The sequence below is a fragment of the Argiope bruennichi genome, chromosome 4, assembly GCF_947563725.1.
Source record: "Argiope bruennichi chromosome 4, qqArgBrue1.1, whole genome shotgun sequence".
In the NCBI taxonomy this organism is placed as follows: Eukaryota; Metazoa; Arthropoda; class Arachnida; order Araneae; family Araneidae; genus Argiope; species Argiope bruennichi.
In genome coordinates this window covers 114,630,426-114,656,451 of record NC_079154.1, presented here as the reverse complement: position 1 = coordinate 114,656,451, position 26,026 = coordinate 114,630,426, and the positions used below count along the sequence as shown (strand labels likewise).

At 28.3% G+C, this 26,026-nt stretch overlaps 2 protein-coding genes across 4 annotated transcripts; one reads left to right on the top strand and one right to left on the bottom strand.

Annotated features, from left to right (window-relative positions):
• On the bottom strand, window positions 1-23,932 carry LOC129966152 (uncharacterized). 3 transcript variants are annotated; one of them, XM_056080545.1, is made up of 8 exons: window positions 23,683-23,928; window positions 21,799-21,857; window positions 20,758-20,817; window positions 16,886-16,915; window positions 12,745-12,888; window positions 8,935-8,970; window positions 5,239-5,557; window positions 1-137 (listed from the first exon to the last, which is right to left on the bottom strand). In XM_056080545.1, exons 1-7 carry the CDS (start codon window positions 23,750-23,752, stop codon window positions 5,240-5,242), a joined length of 717 nt encoding a protein of 238 aa, XP_055936520.1. In that variant the 5' UTR covers window positions 23,753-23,928; the 3' UTR covers window positions 1-137; window position 5,239. The 3 variants fall into 3 exon arrangements, with proteins under 3 accessions (XP_055936520.1, XP_055936521.1, XP_055936522.1); XM_056080546.1 differs by having other exon boundaries at window positions 5,239-5,536; window positions 23,683-23,923; XM_056080547.1 differs by lacking the exon at window positions 16,886-16,915 and having other exon boundaries at window positions 23,683-23,932.
• On the top strand, window positions 2,905-4,501 carry LOC129966410 (glutamate receptor ionotropic, delta-1-like). Its single transcript, XM_056080832.1, has 2 exons — window positions 2,905-4,090; window positions 4,416-4,501. The coding sequence occupies exons 1-2, from the start codon at window positions 2,905-2,907 to the stop codon at window positions 4,499-4,501; spliced, it is 1,272 nt and encodes a 423-aa protein (XP_055936807.1).
• Window positions 23,933-26,026: the final 2,094 nt, after the last annotated feature.

Below are 26,026 nucleotides of genomic sequence, written 5' to 3'. Positions count from 1 at the left end.
TGATGCCGATCTTTATTAATACAAAACAAATGTGCGTAAAAATATAAAAAAAGAGTTCCGATATGTTCTTGAAATGGTGCAGATATATTTATCATTAAATCATTCATCAAGTCCAATAATCTTTCCAAGGTTATAATCTGAAAAATAAATATATATATATATATATATATAGTTTGACACATGGTAACAAAAATGGTCTTAAGCTTTCTTATTAATAAGAATTTCTACATATTATTTCATTCAAAAATTTTCTAAAAGAATTTGCAGCTAGGCCGAAATCTGTTCCTTCTTTGTTTTAATATTTTTATGGATCTCCAACCGTTTTATGGGACTACCTGATTCTTGTGGAATATTAGTTTCATTACATTGCAATTTAAACTGTTATGTATAATCTCATATACATGGTTAATGAATTATTTTTCAGCAGCAAATTGACCTATTTGTGCTTGTTCATTTTGATATGAATTTTTTTCGAAGGAAACCATTATTATGACATCATAATGCTATTAATAGAGAAATAGTCTGGTTCATGTATCTTCTAACATTCGCAATACTACTGTTACTTAGCTTTTTTTTTATTCCTTCATGTAAACTGTGCAAATAAAACAGAATACTTCTTTCGCTTTCATCAGAGAAGAAAAACACGCAATTAAATATTTGATGAAATAATAAAAGCGCCGTGAAACCCGGGAGAACAACACAATCTGCAATAATAAAGAAATATAAAAAAAATTGCCGACATTAAATTGATATCATTGAAAGGATAAGTTCTGAATTTTAAGAAGACGTTAAAATTATTTTTATTTCGTAATATAATACTTTTGGAATTTATGGTGGTAAAACGTCAAAAATTCAGTTAATTTTTTAATATATTAAGGTTTTAATTAGAGTTTTAAAAAATTGCTCCGAGATGCACATTTCTACATTCTAAAATGCATATCTGCCAAATTGGATAGCTCCATATCTAACAGTCTACATAGAGCCAACACACACCCGCATATATATATATATATATAGAGAGAGAGAGAGAGAGAGAGAGATTCTCAGTTTTAAGCCTTTTAAGCCAAAGAATATATATTAGTTGAGTTATATTTTCTCTATTCTATCAAAAATACACCATTTGAATACAAAAGAAAATTTTTAATTTTCATTTAAGGTCATGTAATAAAAGAAAAAGTCGCTGAATCTATTGAATTTTGAATTTCTAACTCTTTGAAATATAAGTAAAATAATGGGGAATTTACAAGGTAATATAGAATGTAAGGTAATGTAGGGGCAACTAGCTATTTGAACTTTGGTCTATCTGTTCAAAAGGTAACCATAAATGAGTTTCGCCTTCCTTTAATATCCGCGATAGAAGAAATTTTTGACTGCTTTTCCGCATTTAAATATTAAATGTAATTATCACATTATGGAATTCGTTCGTGAAATTTCCGTTATCATCGTCACTATAGTATTTAAAACTGATGATTGAGTCCTAATAACCAATACTGGCCATAGTCCAACTCCCATCTTCACACACACACTGAAGGCACGTTCCATTATTGAAATAGAAGTACCTCAAACCGACACCATAAACATATTCCCTACTAAAGTGGTAACTTGTTTTCTTATCTGAAAACTTCTGATACCCATATCTGAAGTTCCCGCACTGATAAAATGTGCTCAAAAGGTAAAGAGATCAAAGATTTTTCCTTTTTCCCAAATTGAAGCAAGCAAGAAAGTCTGAAGAATATGTGTACTTTATATTCGCTGTAGGTAGACAATTAATGTTTGAGCAAAATGATTTTATGCCAATGCTTTGTCGATTGTAATCATATAACTGCTACTAGTAAATTGCCAACTCTTTTAAACTGTACATTATCCTTTTCATTAAAATTATTTCATTATCACAGGCCAAATTATTTTCTCTTCGGACGAAAAGTTAGTCTTAGATTTTTTCAAATTTTATACAAAATTTTATATGCATAACAAAATTGTCCTTTTCATGATAAATTTTTTTTAATAAATAGGATTGTTGTCACTTCATTATAATAAAAGCAATTCAAAACTATTCAGATTCCTTCAATATCTGCAAAACTTTTGCCACATGGAAAATTCTATATTTATAAATAATGTACTTTAGAGAAATAAAAAAACTAGATCAATATCCTTGACTGTCCTATATAATCAAAAGATCATAAACTTTTGGATGCAGTTTGTAACATAAATAAAATTCAAATTCAAATGAAATAAAAAAAAATTCCACAAAAGTTAATGCGAAATGTTGAAAAGTTTTAAAAAATGAAGCTTGAATGTTATTATAATAGTTTATTAGTAGAAATGCATAAGCTTATTTTTATTCGTTTATTTTTCACGATATGCAGAAATGCAGCTTTTTTTTTATTATTGCATACATACACTAGAAAGTCAATATGCAAATCTTTTAAGAGAGAATGCTTCATTATTGTTCCACAAAAATGCATCTCCCTAGACCAGTTAATCAATACATAATTATCAGTTTCACCTTGAAATGTTTCCAAGTTATAATTCAGCACTTAAGACAGTAAAAGCTCATGAATGTTGAGGCATTGTTTATAATCCTTTAGTTACCGATTTTTTGTGTAAGTGTTTAAACGCTGCTACCCTTAGAAACCAATTCAGCTGCTACATTTGGCGCTATTTGGGAAAAAACTCAATTTCTTTCACTTTGTGGCTTGTTCATTATCAAGTAGTATTACTATTGTCTTTACCAAAGGTTAAAGCAAACAAAACGAAACCGCTAAAATTTAAAGAAAATTTCAAACTGATATTTCTGAAACTTCTCAATTCGCTGCTATTGGTTGACATATTCAACATTTTTAAGGGATGAAATTTGAATTATCTCTCTTAGAAACTAGCACATTTGTGATTTGTAGTGTCTCTATGTCTTGCCCATCAATGATTCGAGTAGCCACTGTCCTTACAAACCAGCTAAAAGTGAACATAAGCAAGGCAGGAGACATACGTCTATCAGGAATTCAAGGAATTTTTCTGGACATCATTCTCCAAGCCCTGAATTTGCAATTCGAACTCGTCATGGTCGAGGACCAAGAATGGGGTCGCCTGTTGCCCAGTGGCCAATGGACAGGTATGATAGGAATGCTCCAGCGAGGCGAAGCTGACATTTCTATCAATTTGATCAGCATGACGGAACAAAGAACTAAAGTAGTAGAGTTCAGCACAGTTTATGCAACTGATGATTTAACGTTCGCTCTTAAGAAACCTGGCATGGCACCTGCATCAACAGCCCTTGTTCATCCATTTGACACAGCTGTCTGGATTTTTACACTCGCCATTCTTCTGCTGATGCCGCTAGTATTCCAAAGTTTATCTGGCACTAAATGTACATACTCTGAAACTTTTCTCGTACTTCTGGGAGCAATGCTAAAACAACCTCTCTTCTCCACCAATAATGTTTTAAGATATAGAATACTGGTTTGTTCCTGGTTAATATTTGCTCTTATTCTCTCTTCCAGTTATTCTGCGGTCCTTTTATCCCTGTTAAGCGTCCCTAAAGAAATGCCTGCCGTTCAGGATTTTGAAGAACTTTCAAAAGCGGTGGCTGAAAGTGGTTATAAATGTTTCGTTTCTAAAGGTTCTTCTACTTTGGATTTTCTTGTCAATAATGAAAAAGAACATTTGAGATTTATTGGTGAAACTGTTCTTCGTAATGCTTGGTATAGGAAAGATCATCCATTAATGCAAAGTCCACAGATTGACTTAAGATCAGCAACTGTTCACTTTAGAATGCTTCTACAAATGGTGGCAGGTAAAGAAGTGTGGAAAAAAGATTTCTTGTCTCTTGATTCCCTTAAGATGGATAATGTTGCCATACCGATGAAAAAACATTTTTGCCATAAAAAGAAGCTAAATGAATTAATAACGCGTATTAATCAGGCGGGACTTTACATGAAAATTATCACTGATGAAACTTTCAGATTATGGCTGAATTCCCCTGAAAAGACGATAGTGGATAATTCAGAATGGAAGCCTTTACGCTATTGTGATCTTACAGGTGCTTTTGTTTCACTTTTTATAGGATTAAAGTTAGCTTTTGTGTCCTTGATCTGTGAGATTGGGCATTCAAAAATTCGAAAACACCAACGAGATTAAAAATTAAAAGTAATTCTCTCTCATTCTTATATCTGCTTTCTAATAAAAATTTGATTCTATATGATGTTTTTTATATAAATGATATGCATATCAAACTTAGCTATCATGTTTTTTATGAATTCTAATTTAATTATTATCAATATTTTCAATATAAAATGTATGGTTTCTGCCAAACCAGATTTTAACATATTTTAATAAATGAGGAGCAGTCTGTTTACCGGCATGAAAGATAAAATAATAATTTGAAGACTACGTATATTTGATTTATATCTTGTGTCCAGCTGACCATCTCGCCACCATTGAGCAAAGCAGTATCGGCATATATGATTTATATCTATTGGGATTTCTAGTGGTTAATTTTATTTGATTTCTGTGCTTGTAAAGTCATAATTATGTAATTGATTTTTCGCTAACTTTCCAATACACTATTATAAAAAAAAATATTTTAATATTATCAAAGCATAGTTATCAGCTAATCAATTAATTTTAATTACATTTCAATCCTGTCTGACAATTGTTGTATATGATAATAAATTGGGTATAAAACTGATTATAAAGTTAGAGTAGAATGAATTAAGAGTAGAATAAAGAGTAGAATGAATTAAAACCATTGAATCAGCATTTTGGAGAAAAGAACGAATCCTAAAGTGTGCGTGTGTTTGTGTGCGTGTGTGTGTGTGTGTGTGTGTGTGTGTGTGTGTGTGTGTGTGTGTGTGTGTGTGTGTGTGTGTGTGTGTGTGTGTGTGTGTGTGTGTGTGTGTGTGTGTGTGTGTTCATTTGAGTGCGCGCGCGAGCTTGTGCGTGTATGTGTGTGTTTTCAAACGGGGTTCTTCATATCAGTATTTCATTTAATATTTCTCGTTTTGCTTTTTTTTTTGTTATATCTAACAATGGCTATACATACAAGCTTTGTGCATGTTGTGATAATAGATTTTGTGAATGATTTTTGGTATTTGCTCTCTTTTTCAAACTGCTGATTCAAATCCAAAAAACAGATTCGCTAAGCATCAAGTTAGAGATAATAAAGAATTGTCATTGAGGTTTCTTTTTTTAATAAACTGCTTTTTCGGCTTTAAGGCATCAATAGAAAAAAAAAACATTTACTTCATTTGAAACGCATAGAATCACTATCAGAATAACCAAACTCTTCATCGTCCATGTCATCACCGTAACTTCCTCGTGAAGTGAAATATCGGGAATCGGAGGTATAATCCGTTGGTCTGCCCATTATCACGAATCCATCAGAGTGCCGCCTTCCTCCCCCATTGAAGAACTGACCTCTCCGGCGGGGCTCCATTCGACCATAGTTGTCGTTAAATCCCATGTCCATGTCCGTTCGTCTCTGACTAAATCTTCCAGGAGAACTTGTGAAACGATCTTGCAGCATGCTGTAGCGGCATCGCTGGAACACATTTAAACAATACTACGGCTATTAAAATAAATTAACCAATCTGGTAAAGATTATAAACAGCAATTGAAAAACACATAACACCATTCTGTGTCCCCAGGTACTATTGCATTGTGTTATCTAATCAATTGAATGACCACAAGGTAGAAAGAAAAGAAGGAGAAAAAAAAATCTGACAACCATCCAAGGGATCTCCACAGGGAAACACATGGGTATCGCATTCTGCACACCTATATTTAATGTTTTAGCAACGTCATAATTAAACGAAGGGAACAAAAATACCTAAAAACAAACGGAGGCAATGAGTTGAAATTACAGAGAAAGGTTGATATTTACAGACGCAACTTTGTATTTTTGAGGTTGTTAGTTGCGAGTAAACTATATAGAGATTGAAGAAAAAAAGAAGGAAAATTGTGACACGATAAAAATAGATAAATAACATTGTAAACATTTATATGACATATGTAAACATATTAGCAAACATTGTAGAATCAGAGATCTGTAGCTAATGTCTGGGTAGTGTGTTTTTGATAATAGCTGTTAAATGTGACATTTGCATTGTTTGTATAAAAAAGTGGTCATTTTTGTGAAAACAAAACCTTAAAATTATGTCTAGTGGTTTTGCTGAAATGACGAAACAAAGTTATTGATTGAAAACATACAAAATGTGATAAAGAGTTTACAGAGAGATATATCACTTAGTTCATCTCTTTGGAAAAGAAAATGTTTGTAATTGATTAATTTATTTTGGAAATGTACAGGTTTTCTTGTTTCAAGAAAATTAATAATCCTAATAGTCAATTCAAAAATATAAATTGATTATACCAAGTCAAGCAATGCTTCCTTTTGTTTATCAGTATGTAACTTAATTATATAAAATTTATAGGCGAAATATGACTAAAATGGTATATATTTATGGTCAGTAAATCAGATTATTACAACTTCATAATTAGTCTTCATTATTAGGTTTTCTTGTTTCAAGAAAATTAATAATCCTAATAGTCAATTCAAAAATATAAATTGATTATACCAAGTCAAGCAATGCTTCCTTTTGTTTATCAGTATGTAACTTAATTATATAAAATTTATAGGCGAAATATGACTAAAATGGTATATATTTATGGTCAGTAAATCAGATTATTACAACTTCATAATTAGTCTTCATTATTAGTCAATTGTAAAAATTATTTAATTTCAATTAAGGAAAAATAAATATTACTTAAAGTATATCTTGTATTAATCCAACTTTGAATATAAATAATAACAAAAATTAAAATACAAGTTATTTTATTTATTTATTTTGCATATTAATATAACTTTGAAAATAAATAATAACAAAAAATAAAATAAGAGTTTTTTTATTTTGCATATTAATTATACTTATATATAGTTAAACTTAACGTAAGATACTGCTTTTATTTTGTGTTTCAGTTATTATAAAATAATATAGACTTATTGTTTATTTTTACTTAACGCATTTCTTCTACTTCTTACTTATTATTTCTTCTGTATCATTATTTGATGTTAATATATTATCCATTATTGGAAGAAAATAAAATAAATAAAGTTATCTTCGACGTAGGAAATAAAACAAATGCAACCTAAGCCCTACTGCCTATTGTTTATTCTCGGATTCGGAAACTCTCAGCGCTTTTGCGCATGCGTCAGGAAGCGTTTATTTCATCAAAAAAGAGGTGAGAGGAAAACCGAAAGGAGAAGATGTTTACATTAAACTATACGGTTAATTCAGATTATTCGTTGAATCAAGCTTAATAATTGCTCATCTTTCCATTAACGAAGAACAATCGTTGAAAAGTGCTAGTCTGGGATCTTGAGACGAATGTATATGGTAATTGGATTTACATTTCTTTTTGTAAATAATCCCTCTGATATTTCTTTTATGGCCAATTTTAAATTGAGGAAAGCATTGCCATTTTTCAGATATTAAATATTAGATTGCTGTGAATAAAAAGTGTTCATTAAACTAATCGCAAATTATGTGATATCTCATTTTCTTTTTAAATTGATTTGTACTTCTTTCAAAATAAACGGTCCAATTATTGTTCATTTAAATCACTATTTAATATATGCTAGATTATTCTCTTAAAAAAATATGTGTTTAAAAATTCGTCGGCAAACTTTTAACTCGGCAAATGATAGATTCTCTGTAAGTGAAAGAAAAATATGAAAAAGAATGGACGATTAACCCTAAAAATTCCTTTCAAATGTAAATCCAAAGCAGTAAAAAATAACTGGAAACTGAATGAAAGTCACAGGCAGCATCTCCAAAAGACAAAATATAGAACTAAGCAAAAGTTAGAATTGCACACTTTAGTTTGAAAATGTTCACTATGATAGGAGAATGACAGAAATTTAATTCGATGCTCGAAATTGTTATCCAATATATTTCAAACGATATCATTTGAAAAAAAAAGGTAATATTTGTGGTAACTCAATTGAAACTGACCTGCATCGAGTTAAATTTCAGAATTTTCTGTCATATCCGTGTTTGTTAAATCGGTGTTATTGCAATGGTTATTAAATTCATGAAAATATGAATCATATTCATTATTTTCGACTGTCTTTGATATAAATGTTCTCAACAAAAGATCCCCAAACGAATAGAGCAACAAAAAAACATAAATTTTAAAGATGTTGATAGCATTATATTAGGAAAGTATAATAAAATATATGAAAATTCAGAAAAGAAATCAAAATGAAAGATTACAAAGCATGTGATAAAAATGAACTTTAACATAGTAATTCAAATAGTTAAAGATTCTGTCGGAGATAATCCCAGCATCTTTTACAAAAAATATAAAAAGGTTAAAATTAGGTCTTTAATTGCTGTATAAACAGAAAGTTAAACGCACTTGAATGAAAATATTTAAAAAGTAGGCTATTATGAACTCTTCGAATATCTAAATCATGTTGCACCTTCCAGAAATCTCAACATAAAAAAATTATTAAGATAAAATTGATTGTTCAATACGCAGGCAAATAGCCAATTCATAATTTGGATAAATAAATATCACAATATTTTTTAAATGAAAGCTGGAGTAAATTTAGAAGTGTGAAGTTTATTTTTTATCTCTGGGGATGATCTTTTCAGATTGTTCTCTGGCATTCATTTTTAACTGTAAAACATATATGAAGAGAAAAAATAATAATCTGATGTTAACATAAAATCATCAATAATAAAAATTGCCTAATTTATTTCCTTAATGTTAGTAACAATTTAGTAAGATACTTTCTATTCAGAAATTTAAAAATAATCATGATTTAATTTGAAATCGAAAAGCAAATGAGTTTATAAGTTTAAAATATTCTATATATTTTTGATAATAATTGAATTCAGATAGAAATTTTATGTGATTGGAATTTCAACTTACTTTGATCAATTCATTTCTGATACAATTCTGGAGTCTCTATAAATAAAAAGAATGTTTATTTTTCAAAAAATATGGTTCAAAAAGAATAATGATTACAATTTTATGTTACTGATTGCAGTTATATCTGTAATAAATTATCTCTATGTATAAGTATTGTTTAATTTTTATGTTTATGATCAAGTATTTCATATTAGTTTATTGAAAAATAATTTTTCGAAATCCTGCTGAAATATTTCATACTCAGCTGCAGTGATGTGATATTTTAAAGCCTAAATTTTCCAAAAATTAAAAAAAAACGATAGCATTTTTTTATGGATTTCAGAAATTATAATTTTAATTTCAATCTATTGTTTTTACCACGCAATGCTTCGACCTCCATTTTATTATCGTAGTAGGAAAAATTGTAGCTAATTTCATTTTAGGATAAAATTTTAAATTATCGGTACTTATCGACTTGAAGAAGAGGAAATTCAATAAACAACATCGTTCATAAAATAGGAGAAAAAACATTTCAAATGGGTTTTTTACTGCCAGTTATGCAGTAAAAATTTTTGCAGTTTTTCAGTTTGCAGTTTGCTGCAAGTATGCAGTTTTTCAGAAGATTCGTGCATTAGTTTATGAAACTTTAAATAGAAAAAATCTGGACATGCACGCTTCATGTATTTGCTGCGATGAATGTCTATTTTTTTTAATGCATTATAAAACTATTGATGAAATAAATATATTTTCTAAATTTCTTTTCTTTTATAATATAAAATTTTTATCAAAAAATATTTTGCCTCCAAGAATTCTTGAAGCTTTATTTATCAGAAATTTTCTTTACAATGCTTAACTAATCCATATTTCTAGGAATCACAGTGAATATTCTGGTAAAATGGTGATTTTCTGTTGCGTGATTTCTCTTTTTTATTTTAAGTTTTTTTTTTTACTTATTAACAAAGGAAAATCGCTGCATTTTCATTTTTATAAAAATTAAAAGCATAACTAAACTAATAAAGTATTTCTAGAAATTGTCAACCATTTTCTCCGATATCATTATTTTAACTACATTCTAAATGCATTACATTTAATGGCACTTATTTTTCTTCGTTTTATCCGATTTTTAGATTAGAAACCTTCATACGAATAAAAGAAATATATATTTAGAGCCGTCATCGCTCGTAAATGTTTCTATTTCTAGAAATCCATTTGGCCATCCTATTACAAATCTTGGCAAGAAAATTTACTAATGGTCTTTTAAAATAAGTGAAAAGAAATGACCATTTTAAGAAAACTAAATATTAATGCTTCTTACAAATTTATGGATTATAAGTTACAAGATTTTGCTCTTTAGATTTTTTTTTTTTTCTTTCTACGGGTAATTTTTAAATTTAATTCGGAAAAGTTATCGTAAATCAAGACTAAAAACATAAGACAATGATGACTGAATTTAAAACTTATAGTACAACGGGACTTTTAACAAAAATTTTATATCTATATAAATGAATGCGAGGACAAAAGTTTATAAAATAATTTCAAGCTTACTTTCAGCTAAAATCAATACAACGCGGAAGAAACGAATCCTATTACAGAGGAGAATATGTCGTACCAAAAGCAAAAGTAATAATGGGAATGATTTCCCCAATACTCCTTCGCATAATCTCTAATAAATTTGTTGCCCCATACATGACATTGGCGCATAATGCTTACAAAATATTAACTTTTGGCGTTAACTTTGACTATTTACTGAATTTATCGTGTCATCCTTGGCGAGTTATTTGGCGATTCATTCCTAGCGTGCGTTAATAGTATCACAAAATCGAATTTATGTTTTAGACAGATTTTCCCCAACCTATTGCAACAAAAATTTGATACAAAATTGAACTTGTGATCACAAAACTCCAAACTGAATTTAATATATTTAAGTTATTGAGTTTTTGAATTATCACGTTTATATGTTTCTGAAAGTACAGACCGACAGACCGATAACCCCTTGTTGGATTTGGCTCAAAACTTGACAGATGTCGACACTATATATGTTAAATATGCGCTCTGAATCTTATCTATCTAGCTCTCTTCGTTTTGTAATCATGTTAACCTATATTCAAACAGCTGGACCAACGGACTTCTTCAGAACAGATTTTACTCAAAATTTGATAGAAATCTGCAAATTTGATAAAACGATCTTAACTCAAATTTTTATCATCAAGCTTATAGGTTTTTTGAAATAACTTTGTTACAAACAGACAGGCGAACATTTTCCAAAAATGTACTTTTCGAATTCAGAAAGGTCTAAAATTTGGAGATTTGTGAAAATTTCGAGTACGAATTTTTTTGACGATTACTATACTTTCTCTATACTAAGTCTACGAGAAAGTAAATATAGCATTTTCAAATTAGCAAAATTTGAATGCCACAATCCGTTAGATAACATTTTAGAATTTAAATCATTACTATAACGTGTGTCTAAATCAGAAAAGAATAACAGGAAAAAAAATTATCGTCTAGGTTAATTAAAATTTCTCAATGAATACTTGATATACTTGATGGTTTAAATTATAAAGAAGAATAAACGCTGATTGTTGACATAATTTTTTATTATAAATTTGTTGCACTTATTGGCTCAATAAGATAAACTTGGATACAAAATTAAGAGGTCTTATTTTATTTACAGTTAACCAGGAAATAACAGAAAAATTCGATAAGCATTATGGTTTATTGATTATCAAAAACTGTACTATTCGTTAACAAAGAATGAACGGTGAAGTTTATGTATTTCTTCATTTCCTGCTTTTTATTTCTTGAAAATGTAGTTGTAGTGAATGAAGTTAAAATAATGATATCGGAGAAAATAGTTGAAAATTTCAAGAAATACTTTATTAGATTTAGTTATATTATTAATTTTAAGTATAAAAATGAAAATGCAGCGATTTACCTTTTTAATAATAAGAAGAATGAAACATAAAATAAAAGAGAGAAATCACGCAACAGAAAATCATCATTTTACCAGAATATTCGCTATGATTTCTAGTAATATGGATTAGTTAATCATTGTAAAGAAAATTTCTGATAAATAAAGCTTTAAGAGGCAAAAGGTTTTTCGATAAAAATTTTATATTATAAAAGAATAGAAATTTGGAAAATATGTTTATTCGATCAATATTTTATCTTTTGAAATAAATTATTAAAGATATCGTAATAAAGATAAAATATGAAATACGAATCACGCTTAGATCACATTCAATTCTTCCTTAACACTTTCATTCGTTCTATATTCTTTCGAAACTTTATTTTAGGAATTCAAAATGAAATTTTTACTGTAACATTTCGCAATGTTTGCATTTTGTTACATGAAAATTCTTATTCTTGATAATGCACTTAATGCAGATAATTCACTTAATGCAATAGTTTTAAGTGCATTGCATATGCATAAACGTGCTCTATTATATAGGAATCACTGTTTTTGTACAGTATTATTTATATATCACTTACATAGAATGCTATTATTGGAGGGTTGTCGCCATTTTTTACACTGCATTATATGGAAATTTATCATCATAATTTAACTCAAGCTTGCTTAACGAATAGTATTATCTCTTCCATTCTATAAAACATAAAATAACAATTTTTAATAAAATGCTAATTTTTTCATTTGACTGTTATATGAGATTCCAACTGCACACAGTAATTATAAATTAATACTTTTATTCCATCAATGTACATATTTGGGAAATAAGTTCGCCATTTTCTTATAATGAATAATAGCTTTTCCGTGGTGTTAATTACAAATTATTTATTATTTCATTTAAAAAAAGCAAAAGATTCGCTTACTGCTCTTGGCTGTCTTCTACACATTTCTCCTAAAGCTTCGAAGATGTCGCTGTAGAACTCTCTGTTTCTGTTATGTGAGAAGCTCATGTCAGTTGTCCCAGGGCCATTTTCCCGTGAATCCGAGAAAAATGACGAATAATTTGACTAAAAAAATTATACTTTTAAGATTTTTTATAAGAAAAATGGAATCATCTTGATTTCCGCGGCGGCCGCTTATTGAAACGACACCAAGAATAACGCCAAACTAGAATTACTTGCAAAGCCAAAGCGAAAGCGTATCTTTTTGCTCTTGGTTTGGCTACTTTTGGCTGTTTTTTAAAAGGTTTTGGCAATTTATCGCGGACGCCGTGGAAATCAAGTTGTACCGAAAAATAAAACAGAATTAATAGCATAATGAAATATTGATGCCCACATTAACAAACTAAAAATGGATCGAAGCAGAATCGAACGTTCTTTGATTTATTAATCATTTAGATTTATTTCATTTGATTTATTTACCATTATTTAAGAATTTATTTTACCAATCACTGAAAATTGCACCTCGTTTCCATATTTGTTTCAAGCATTACTTTTAAACCTTTTAAAATTAAACAGTTTCGAAAATCGCAGAAAATTGCTTTTAAAATAAAAATTCCAAAAATTCTCTTATTCCACTAATATAAAGCATATTAACATCCACTAATATAAAACATTATAAAAACTCCAATGCAATTCTCAGTTTTCCCTTAATTAAAATTTGGTTCCATTAAAAAAATGTATTTATAATTTCAGAAATAATAAACGAAATAAAATGAAAAAAATACTTCAATATATTTTTTAAATTAAGATAACTTTTTTAGAGTATATTTATATGCATAATTCGGGTTATGGACTTTTATATCGCTTAGTTATACATATTTATGTTTCTGCTTAGTTTAATTATACAGATATCCAGTTTTAAAGTAATACATGAGTGATTTTGGGGTATATTTAGCAATTCTGAACCGTGGCCAGATGACGAAAATGGCACCAGAACCACCATCCCCTTTTTAAATTATGCTCCATACCAGAGGTAGACTTTTGGTTCTCAATAAATTGTATCTTCTTTTACACGATGGCTCTATTATGAATGAATGGTTTGCGAATTCGGGACTTTCAACTTGCACTGTGGTATCTGTATTATCCAATTGCATTTCATTTATGCTTGTAAAACATTCAAACATTATAAAAAATATACATTCATGTAAGATGAAAAAAATGCAGTTTTATGCAAATGTTTTCCAATCAGCGTAGATTAAATGTTTAATTAATTAACTATTCTGCTAGAAAAGTCGCGGATGGATATCTGTCAGACGGGTGCACACATAGATGAAAGCGATCCTAGTAAAGAACAGCTGTTTAAAGCTTCTTTGCTTATTGTTTGCATAAATGGAAAATTCATTTCTTTGCGATACGAGCAGGTGGGCAGTGACGAAAATTACACTCTGTTCAGGAATCTGTAGTACAAATTATTTGGTTAGCCATTAAAGCATTTAAAAATTTAAAATATTGTTTGATATGCAATTATGTCGTATATATACTCTCATCCGTGCTTAGTCGGATCGGGTTTACTACTGACATACTCCTATCCATAACTTTCTTCCACATTATATATATAAAAAAAACCAGGAATGTTGAATTTTGTATGATATTTTGTAGAATAGTTCGTGTTATTTGTCGGTAAATCATGAAAAAATTATTTTACAAAATCATTTAAGGTCATATATGAGAAAAAATGCACTCACATTTCTTCTGCTTCTTCTTCTTCTTTTTTTTTTTTCTTTTTTTACGTAATAGACTATAATTTTTTAAAAAATATTAAGGATCGAAATGCCACGTTTTGCACATAAAAAAATGGAATAAGTAATGGACATCCCACTTTCATCCTGATTAACTCTTTAAAGGGCCATTTTTTTTAGTCATATTATGCTAAAATATTTTTAGGCTTGAAAATAAGAAATAAGAAAAAGGATTCATTTAAATTATTAGATAAATTTAATTTGATTCATTAATTAATTTGGTTAATTAATAATTAAGTAAAAAATCAAGACACTTCATTTTGTTTGAGATAAAGAACTGAAGCATCTAAGTTTCTGACTTACTAAAAAAATGTGTCAGAACTGATGCCAACCTACATAATTTCAAAGATTGATAAATTTGGTGGGAAGCATACTTCCCACGGCCCTAGAAAGGGTTAAGAAATTGTAATATATAATTAACGGTTTTTCTAAACGTTTTCAATCGAAGCTTGAAAATAAAGAAATAGTGAGCAATATCAGTTTTGACAAAAATCATAATTATTTAGTAGTGGATTTTGACAAAGATGCATAATTATTTGCGAATAATCAGTACACTTAAATTTAGAAAGGAAGCACTTACATGGACTTAGCTCAAATTAATTATTATTTGATGAATTGTACAGCAATGAATGAATATTAAAAAAGGATGTATAAAAGACATAAACCGTTCTTTTAAATCTCATTTTCGCATGGATATAGACAAACTAGAGAAGAAATGTAAGGTTTGCTTAAATTTTGCAGTTTAAAAACTTAAATACATGAAAAATTTAAATGCTTTTCATTATACGAAACTTTGTCACATTAAATATGACGGTGATTGATTTAATACTTAATATTCATACTGCATGCATCTAAATTAAACCATTCTCATATTAACCATTAACTTGTATACCAGATGTTCTAATTAATATTAATAAAATTCTTCAAAATAAGGAAAAATAGATTCAAGAAAGGAAGTGAGTAAAGATGATTTGTTGAGTGAATTTGTTCAAGGGTAAATATAGGAACATTTATGTCAGAGAGCAGAGATAATACATGGGGGAAAGGACAAGTCTAGCCCAAATGATGCATTTTTTTGTTTTCTCTCTTTCCACTGCTATTGTGCCTTATATGCGCTTCTCAAAAATTCATGGAATAAAAAGGAATGAAATTTCACTACTATTGTCAGTCATGCATTGTATCTTTTAAAAACGCCATCCAATCTTTTCCAATCATAAAATCAAAAACATGAATAAAATCAAATAAATTGTGAATGAAATTTTACTGTAGAAAGAAAATAAGCAATTTAGTTTCCTAAACATTGTTATCGTAACTTAATATAATTTTTGTGAAGATTTTTGCTTAAAAATGTCTCGATCAAACATTAACAGTGTTTTATTGTTCGTTTTTTTTTTAAATATATATAGAATGGGAAATAAGATAAGTAATATCACTGACTCTCCGACCCCGCACAAAGGAACACGGATAAATAAAACTGAATGACGGGACTGGCGGGAATTGTGGTTGAATCCTAAGGGCCATCACCAGATACGCAACAACCCTTTCCCTAAGGAAGTACGTCCCGTCATCAATAGGAGGGGCCAGACCCCCACCTTTTCGTGTATCCTCCAGGGTGGCGAGAATTAACCACCCTACCGGAAGCTTCTCATCCCTATTTTTGAGGTGCCCTCTGGTGGCAACTACTCATTTTATAAACGGATGAAAGGGTGGGTTGTTCATGTACACAATAAACAGAATAGGTGCAACATGATTAGAAAGCCCTCTATTGCTTGCAATTTTGATAAATATTTTTTGTTGAAGTAAACATGAACGTCAAATTATATATTATAAGAAATTTAATTGAAATCAAACTGAAACAAAATTCATTACAAACCAGCTGGTCACCAAATGGGCGACTAGTAGTGAGTAATTCGTGAGGTGGAAGTCTAACTAATAATACTTCATAAGACAGATCTGTTCTGTGCCTAATATTCCATGTTTCTTCCAACATACACGTAACTAATAATATAAGCTCCTTCGCAATAGCTTAATCACATTTCGAAACTGAAAATAATTACACGATAAAAATCTCTTTGTATGCCCTTTTTAAGACCCTCGAGATTTTATTCCGAAGTTATCGCTTGACGTTGACCTAGATAGTATTTCGGAAACTGGCCTTTAAGTGAAACGAAACGGTAGTTATCGCTCCCCAAGCAAATGAAGCACTTAGAATAATTTCCACGATGGGCGCATTCGAGATATTAGTAAAAGTAATCACATCACTCAAATAAGAGCACACGCAGGCAAAATTCTTTACAAAAAGAGCACTTTGCTCGGATACTCACCATTATTATTCTGCTCATGCAGTCTATGGCCTGGAAAAAGGAGAATGATGTTAGTAGGAGTCTACGTGAATTTTAAATAGACACTCACTTTGTTATGTGTACAGTTTGTATGAATATCAATTGTTGTTTAATCATGAGTAGATCTAAATCTCGACGGGAAGGCTTTGTTTATGCTATAATTTTTACCATTTCTCACTTATTAAGGAAACTTAATATAGATAATTTAATCATCAAAATCAGCATATAAATAAAGAGTATTTATATGTTCCATATTTGACTTTCACATACAAATGCCTTATTGCATCATACATTTTTAAATCTCTAATTATATAGACTATTCAAAGCAAGTTAACATCACTATTCATCATATATGAAAAATGTCAGACCATGCCACTAAGCAATTATGCGTGTCTCCTTTTATTTTAGTTTGGTATTTATTTTAACCCTTTAAAGGGCCATTTTTTTCTAGTCATATTATGTTAAAATATTTTTAGGTTTGAAATTAGAGTAAAAAAGGGATTCATTTAGCTTATTAGATAAATTTAATTTGATTAATTAATTAATTTGGTTAATTAATAATTAAGTCACAAATCAAGACACATCATTTTGTCTGAGATAAAGAACTAAAGCATCTAAGTTTCTGACTTACTAAAAAAATGTGTCAAAACTTATGCCAACCTACTTAATTTCATACAAAGATTGATAAATTTGGTGGGAAGCATACTTCCCACGGCCCTAGAAAGGGTTAAGATTATTCTTTGAGAAACCTCGTTCAAAGATCATGCAGTCATAAAACAGCAGAGTGATGAAAGAATATATCTGGCAATAAGTGCTTTAATTCTTTACTGAAAGGATCTCTAAGAAAGTGTGTCTTTAGAATGTAAAAATCCCTTATTGTCTAATTAAAAAGGTATAAAATAATTAACTGTAACAAATTTGTTTACTGAACTTGTACTCACAAATGTTTGAATTATGATTTTTAATTTCCTATAAGTCTTTTAAATAAATTTTTCTTATAGTTTTCAACTTGATATGCGATCTACAAAAAGACTCTGGAATGAACTGAAATGACTTAAATTGAATAAAGGTACTCAAAAAGGTTTGTAGGTTGTATCTACAAATTGCATAATACGAAATATATGATGTAAAAATAGTTCCATTCTCTATACAGATCACACCAGCTTTTTAACTTAAAACCACGAAATTTGGTATGTAATTTCTTCTTGGATAGCGATGGTTGCTATAAAAGTTTCCATATTTTTAAATGGGGTTTTAACTAAACATTAATTGGAATGCCAACTTTTCCCTCAATAAGTTAAAAGCGTATATTTATGACATTTTATAATGCAAAAAGTTAGGTTTCTAGTGATATTAATTTTATACAACCTTTCTCTAATTTTAGTAATTCTTAAAAATATTTTTAAGTCTAATTTGCAATATTTTTTTCCTCTTTAGCTACAGCACACGCATTGGTTGAAATTAAATATATCTTTTGTTCACATTTTCATTGCCATAGTTAAGAATAACTTTTAAAAATAATACTAACGAATCATGCCATAATTCGATTACTAATTATCTTGCTACAATGTTTCGACTTAGAGAAGTTCGAATTTCTTTCATTTTTTTTTCCACGCAAGTATAGATTGAAGTATCTATGTGACATTTATGGATGTAAGCGTGAAAATTGCTTGAATTAAACACATACTTCCTTTCATAAATGTTTTCTCCTGTATATTCAAAATATTTGTGTTCTCCGATGAGTCTACAAAAACAAATATTCAAAATAAAAAACAGTTGTTAGTAAACCCAATTCAACCCACATCGTTTGATCATTAGCAAACTATGGTTTCCTCATTAAGTGATATGTGAACAACTCGATAATATTATTTCCAATCTCTTCAGAATTCCTAGCATATTTTAATTCTGAATCTCGTTATTGACTGTACTTTCAGGGTTTTCAGTGTACTTTCTCATTTCTTCATCAGAATGAATACCCAGATGCTACTTCCAAGACAAGATGAACAAGTTAATATGCAATTACGAACTAGTAATATTCTCAACTTCGATTTTTTTTTCTTTCAGAAGTATCTGAAAATGTTTGCAAACAAAAACTAGAAGTCAATTAAGGACTTAATGGCAAGAACTTCCATAGGAATTTCAACCATTCGGAGATATTTTATCTTCGAAAATGTACTGTTTCGTAAAGGCAGATTTACTATGTCATTACTTGAAGACTATTTTAAGATTAATCTCATAAGTTTTGAATATGCCTACATGACAAGGATGACATCTCAGGTTGTATTTTTCTCTAAATTTTCACAGTATGTCAACAGGAGGTTTTTAGAATACGTTTAGTTTTATATGTACCGTGAAAACAGTAGATCTTCACAAGAATCAGGTCTTTAGCTCGAGACTAGTATGGGTCGTCGAGACTTGCAGAAATCCTTGTATTGATGTTTATTGATATATATCACAGTCAGAAATCAAAATTTTAAAAAAAAATTAAGGAAGAAGTCTATATTTTTTAATTGCAGCCAGTTATCTTGTTACCACAAAACTAAGCCATATAAATAGTGAAGAAATCAATATTAACGGGCATCTGCAAAATTAAAATTGCATGCACCTAGAGCCATTACTATTTCTTAAAAAAAGTTCTGTATATTTTTATCTCTTAGAATGTTTTATCTCAGGTCTGACTTATTCTGTGAAACCCCTCTTCCCAGCATTCATTCAGATTTTTTTTAAAGTGTAAAATCATTTTATTAAAAAATAAAAAATAAGGAACAAAAAGCACAATTTAGTCACGTTTTGTAGTCCTATAAAAATTTCTTTATCTAAGATATAATATTTCTCGCATAAAATATTAATGGCATTACATATTATATTCAAGAAGCCAGACGAGTATGCCAGGTGCTTTTTAAAATATTTAGTTTCGTATTTTAATCTTTGGAGAGGGTCTTTGTTTCAATAACGTTATTTCTTAATATGCATAGCTGACTGTAAATACTTTTGCCTGTTATTGGTACATAAGATTGGACAAGAGGCATAATGTCTTACACTATATTTAAACCTGATATTTTACAAAAAAAAATTGAAAATATTGCCAATGCTATATTCCAACAAATTTGTACATCAATTCTATCACCAAATTCTTTCATAAATTATTTTTTGTGAGTAGAATTTACTCATTCCATTTTAATTTCAATAGGAAAACTTTCCTAAAAGCGTTGTTCGAATATCTTCAGATTCAATAATATACAACCTAAATGCTTTTTAAACAATGAAAATGGGAAATTAACGCTTCTGCTGCTCAAATATTTGACAAACTTATTAGTCAAATTTTTATTATTGACGCAATTATGATGCAAAAATAATGGCTGCTTTTCATGACTTCTCAATTCTTAATCAAAACACAGTGTTTTTTAAAACTGAGAAAGAATTTTAAAAGTTAAAAAAAATATATTTAATTTAAATTAACATTCACTTAGGCTTTCTTAAATTGTTTGTAATAATGAGATAACAAATCAAGAATAAACACATCGATATGTATTTAAAAAAACAGTCTTTCATGTTTTTAGTTTCTAAAAGAGATTTCGGTCGATTTTCAAAATGGAACATTTTGAATGTATGAATACTAAAGATCAATTGGACTTTTTACTGCTTTCAATTTATGAAGAAAACTTAGTAAAATTGTTTTGGTAATGGTTAAAAATCGCCTTTCTATTCGAGAAATTTTGTAAGCTATATATTTCTTTTAAATAACTTTTCTAAATTTGGTATTTCAATGTGCAAAAAAATGGAATGATTCATAATCTACATTTATATACGTATTCAAAATTTTGAAATTATAATTTTAATCAGATAATACTTACCCTGTTCTGCTGTCTAGATATCGTGCAGTTGTTCTCTCGAATGCAGCAGTCATTGTAAATCTGAAACATTAGAAGAATTTTGTACATTCGTGTAAACAATAGAACTTTTATCATAACCCAGCTCAATTCATTTCATTTCAGGTGTAAATTGTGAAGTTACAATGTTAGGCACTTAATGTTTATAGCAATGGCGTGCATGCGTGCGCGCGCATCTCTTTCTCTCTGTGTTACGAGTATATTATAATACATATTTTAGAATATATTTTAGAATTATAACTAGATGATTATATTTGGCAAACGATTAATTTCGTTAATAGAGCAAAATATATTCAAATTTTCATTTAATAAAATTATAATTTTTGTTTAATTTTAGGATAAAAACATCTGTAACATATTCTTCTTCTCTGTGTTACAATTTAACTAAGAATGAATTTTATAATTAGCTAAATGATATGTAATCATAATATTTTAAATTAGAATTTTGCTAACTTTTACTTAGAAAAAAATCTAATTTAACTGCAAACTAAATTGCTTCGACTTTCATTGTAAAATAATACTCCAATTCCTTAAATGAAGAAACGCCATTTTATTTAAAAATGGAGTGTTGATTTTCCTAATTAATCATTAAGAGTCTTCCGAGAAATTTAAATGATGTCACTATTTTCTATTGGCTGCGCATGCAGTCGAACTTTTTGTTGTTGTTGTTACATTAATATTTTTGCTATTCTGATAACAATGTAAGTAAGTATAGAACTTTGCTAGCTTTTATTTGTTTCAAATACTTAAGAAATCTCTTGAGAGAAACACCTACGGTCCACTTCATAATAAATGAAATATGATAATTTTTGTATATTAAAATCAAAACTGACACTTACAAATATTAAATTATCTTTACCTGTTTAAAATTACAAGAAATAATACTTCTGGTTAGATAACGATCTGAAGATTTAGATGATGGCGCCATAAAAAATTTCTTATATCTGTTCATTAACCATATGATTATTATAGAAGATAATAAAAAGTATATTTAATCTTACTCACCTGGGGAGGTATTATGTCACGGATACATTCGATAACATAGGAAGATTCCTGACTCACACCTTTAAAGACAGTAAAGAATTAAGAACTCACGATCTTTATCAAAAAAAAAACTAGAAGATTTATTTTTACAGGACATGTAGAATAATATGCATTTAAAATTTGATACTTGGATGAATAATATGCATTTAAAATTTGATACTTGGATGAATAATATGCATTTAAAATTTGATACTTGGATGAATAATATGCATTTAAAATTTGATACTTGGATGAATAATATGCATTTAAAATTTGATACTTGGATGAATAATATGCATTTAAAATTTGATAATCGTAATACAAAATCACGAGATACAAAACGAACGTGATAAAAATTTTCTCATTCTTTAAATTAACTGTATATTCCTTTTTCACATCGTTTGCAAAATTTAATGATGTATTAACCTAATGAAGCCAGTTTTGAATAACATGCGGTTAAGATTTGATACAAAATTTTGAGATATAAAAAGACTTGATAATATTTTTCTCATTCTTTAAAGCAAACGCATATTCTTTCTTTCATGTATTTTGCAAAATTCAATACTTATGTAAATCTTATGAAACCGAACTCAATTTATTTTTTAATTTACTTGATCTTATACATTTCTTAACGTTTTCATCTATCCCAAGCAAAACGTTTCAAAACATATTTTAAATTCATTGAAATATTCGAGTGCATTAAATGTTACAAAATAGTAAATACATACAAAAATATTTAAATATTTTAATTCAAATCATGTTCGTTGCTGCACTATCTGTATATTTCTATTATAAAACGCTTATTTTACTTTGCACAGACTAATAATGCACTTTCGCAAGCATCACTTTTATAATGGAAATAGCAGATAAATTCTATGAAACAGTTTTGAGAATTTTAAGAAACAGTTTTAAGAATCTTAAGAATTATTTCTAAAATGCCCAACCATCACATCACGTCTTTGACATCAGTTTAAGAAGAGATATTCTAAAGATTTTGCTTTCTGAAATAAACTAAGATTTTATTAGATGATTTTCTTTTCAAATCAGAAATTACTTTAATTAAATAGGTACAGTAAAGTAGCGTTATTCATTACTGAACGAATTCATTTATTTATTTTCTTTCATTTTCAGGTTTGGAAATTTTTTCTCCTCTCTAATGAATATTTATTAATAATATTTGATCTGCTATACAACTAGTAATGGTAGATTTCGATATTTCTTCAGTTTTCTTTAACTTGGAAAACGTATATTAATTAACCTGGAGATATTGTTATTAATTGACATATTCCATAAGTAAGATTTAAATGCTTTTTATCCGTTTATTGTCAGAAATTGCAGCACCAGTGGTCAATCAGTATACTTTAGTGATTTAGAATTATCGAAAATATGTAACAATCCCATCAAAGACACTGAAATTCACTCCAAAAATATACAAAATAATATCTAGTTTATGGAAAAAATGGAATAAGAAAGGGAAATACTTTTTAAATAATCTAATTAAAAATAATGAAAAAATATTTACTTAGAGTGTTTTACAGTTTCATTTTCAGCGGTTAAGTTCAATCAAAATGCTTTTAATCTCATTTTTAATTATTGTAAAAATAAAATAAACCCGGTTTTGAAAATATCGAATAGAATTTTATTTGAAACATTAAAAAAAAATGGGATTTGTTGTTAATCTTCATACCTTAAGATCAGCAACAAAAATACTTATGCTTGTATTTAGTCCAATATCTTTCAAATAACTTTATCTAGTATATCAGATTCCAGATTACTCTATTACTAGTGATTCAACCGAATTGTATGTCCATACTAGTTAGCACGATTAAGAACAGCAACGAAAATTACTGAAACATTCATACCAACCTTTAACTCCATTCCCTTGTAGGAAAGCCAGCAATGTAACAGATGTCACAACATTAATTTCCCAATGCATCTTGATCTCAATCTGATAATCTCATTTGAACTTTGATTTCTGGAAAGTAATGGTTAACTCGAAGTTCCATAAGCCCTGTTTAGTACGGAACGTTGACGATCCAATCAAAACTAGATTAGTATTTGGCTCATTTTATAGAAATTGTATAATAACGGAAGGGAAAGCAGTTAATTACACTTGACCGTGAGTTCCACAAAACAAGCCATTCAAAAGTAGAAACATAACGCGTTGTTCATTGTATTTTCAAATGCAAACTGCTTTTGTGATATTTTGTTCTAGAAACAAAAATAAAAGCATCTATGAGAAGAATGTTTCGCTTTGTTTCATTAACTGGAAAAAGACACAAGCTGGTATAGGGCTGTTCGGTCAAGTGGTAATTTAGTGGTCCTCTTTTGTAAGTATATTTTCGAAAAATACGGGAAATTTCCATCGTATTGCATGAATTTCCTGTTTATCATTTTGGTGTTTTAAACTAGAAAAAAAAAACAAATTTAGAATCACCATACTTTGATTTAGTAATTTAGAGTAATCATCTAATGAATAGGTATCAAGCGATCTTGTCATCATTATTTTTCCATTTGGAATAACAACCTCTCAATATAAGGTTCATTAAGCATAATTATTTCCATCTAGATCAGATCAGCGAAATTATTCGTTTTACCTTGAAAATTCAATTGGAAAAATTAGAGATAATTGGTAATTAATAAAATATCGTCAAATTTTTTTGCAAAAAAACATCATCAATATCGAATCTGTGAACCAGTATGCCAGAGTTGTTGATTTTTTGCATTTAAGAGAAATGCAAATTCATTCATTCTTTAGACTTATAAAAATCAATTTACAAGTTAAATACTTTTTAACTCTATATATATATTACATGCTGACAGTGATAATGAAACATTCCCTATTTTTTTAGGCTAAAATTGAAAAAAAATCTATATTTTGACATTATTTAAAAATCGATTAGTAAATAATTAGTAATTACTAAAATAGAAAATCCTTGTTAAATTAAGATTAATAATTGGTTTAAGATATTAATTTTAACAATATTCAATTATATTCATTTGAATACAAATAACATTTAATGCATTAAAACTGTACTCAAATATAATTTATGATTTTAAATCTAAGCAAGTGTAATAAAGTTGAAATAATAATAAAAAATATATCTTTAGATTTAATAATTTTAATGTATTTATAAAATTGTTCTTGATAATTTATGCAAACGAAATATTCTTGACAGATTTATCTTGAAATAAAAAACATAAATGTTGGTTGATTACAGTATTAATTGTATACAGCTGACTTATTAATTGTATATAAATTAACTGTATACTGCTGAATAAAGATGCGATTCATCCTCACGTATATGCTATGAATCGGTTGACAAATGCTATTGTTTAAATTGTATAATTAAGTTATTTCATGGAATTCCTAATTATTTCATAGAATATCCAATTATTTTCATAAAATAACATATCATATTCTATGAAATATAGATTTCATACTTTGTTTATATAAATTATCAAATACATGTTATCTTTTTCGTTCCTATTGCTTGAATAAAGATAGTTATATATTAATACTTACCATTTTTAAATCGAATTTGTAAATACGGAGAGAGATTTTAGTGTTAAGTGCAATAACAGATTATTAAATAAAATTAATTAAAAAGTTCATTGGGTTCATTTTTTTTTCGCTGGGATATTTTTGTGTTTTTAAGCAATCCAAGAAACTTTTTAATAATACTTTAATTATACTTGAGACAGAAAATGTTCTGTATGTATTTTATTGAAATTGATGTCGTGATTTAAATCATCCTATTATATATATTTATATCGTTAACAGAGATTTCATTTAAATATATATATTTATTAGAATAATTTATAATTTTATAACTATATATGGATTCATAATAATAACTGTATAATAGTACTGTAGATAATAATAATTATTATTATCTACAATTATTATAGATAGATTCATGCAAAATACTGAGATTTGTAAGCAATTGCTTCTATAGTTTAAAAGGAATTAGATAACGTCATATTATATTCATAAATTTCTACAAAACATATTAAAAGTGAACTAACCAATTTAATATTTCTTTTTAATTTAAAAGTTATTTACTTGTTCAACTACATTGTCAATTAACTTTGATCATTTTCTTTGATTTATAGGCATTACATCTTATTTGTATTTGAAATTTCCAGATGTATAACCTAAAGTCAAAATTGCCCTTTACCTTTCTTTATATAGTTCTAAAAAAAGATT

Coding starts and splice junctions, on each gene's coding strand:
- LOC129966152 (XM_056080545.1), bottom strand. CDS start 23,752: ATGCATTGGGAAATTAATGTTGTGACATCTGTTACATTGCTGGCTTTC. Junction 20,818..21,798: donor GTGACATAATACCTCCCCAG/GTGAGTAAGATT, acceptor CTAATGTTTCAG/ATTTACAATGACTGCTGCAT. Junction 16,916..20,757: donor TATCTAGACAGCAGAACAGG/GTAAGTATTATC, acceptor TCCTTTTTCCAG/GCCATAGACTGCATGAGCAG.
- LOC129966410 (XM_056080832.1), top strand. CDS start 2,905: ATGTCTTGCCCATCAATGATTCGAGTAGCCACTGTCCTTACAAACCAG. Junction 4,091..4,415: donor AGCTTTTGTGTCCTTGATCT/GTGAGATTGGGC, acceptor TCTTGTGTCCAG/CTGACCATCTCGCCACCATT.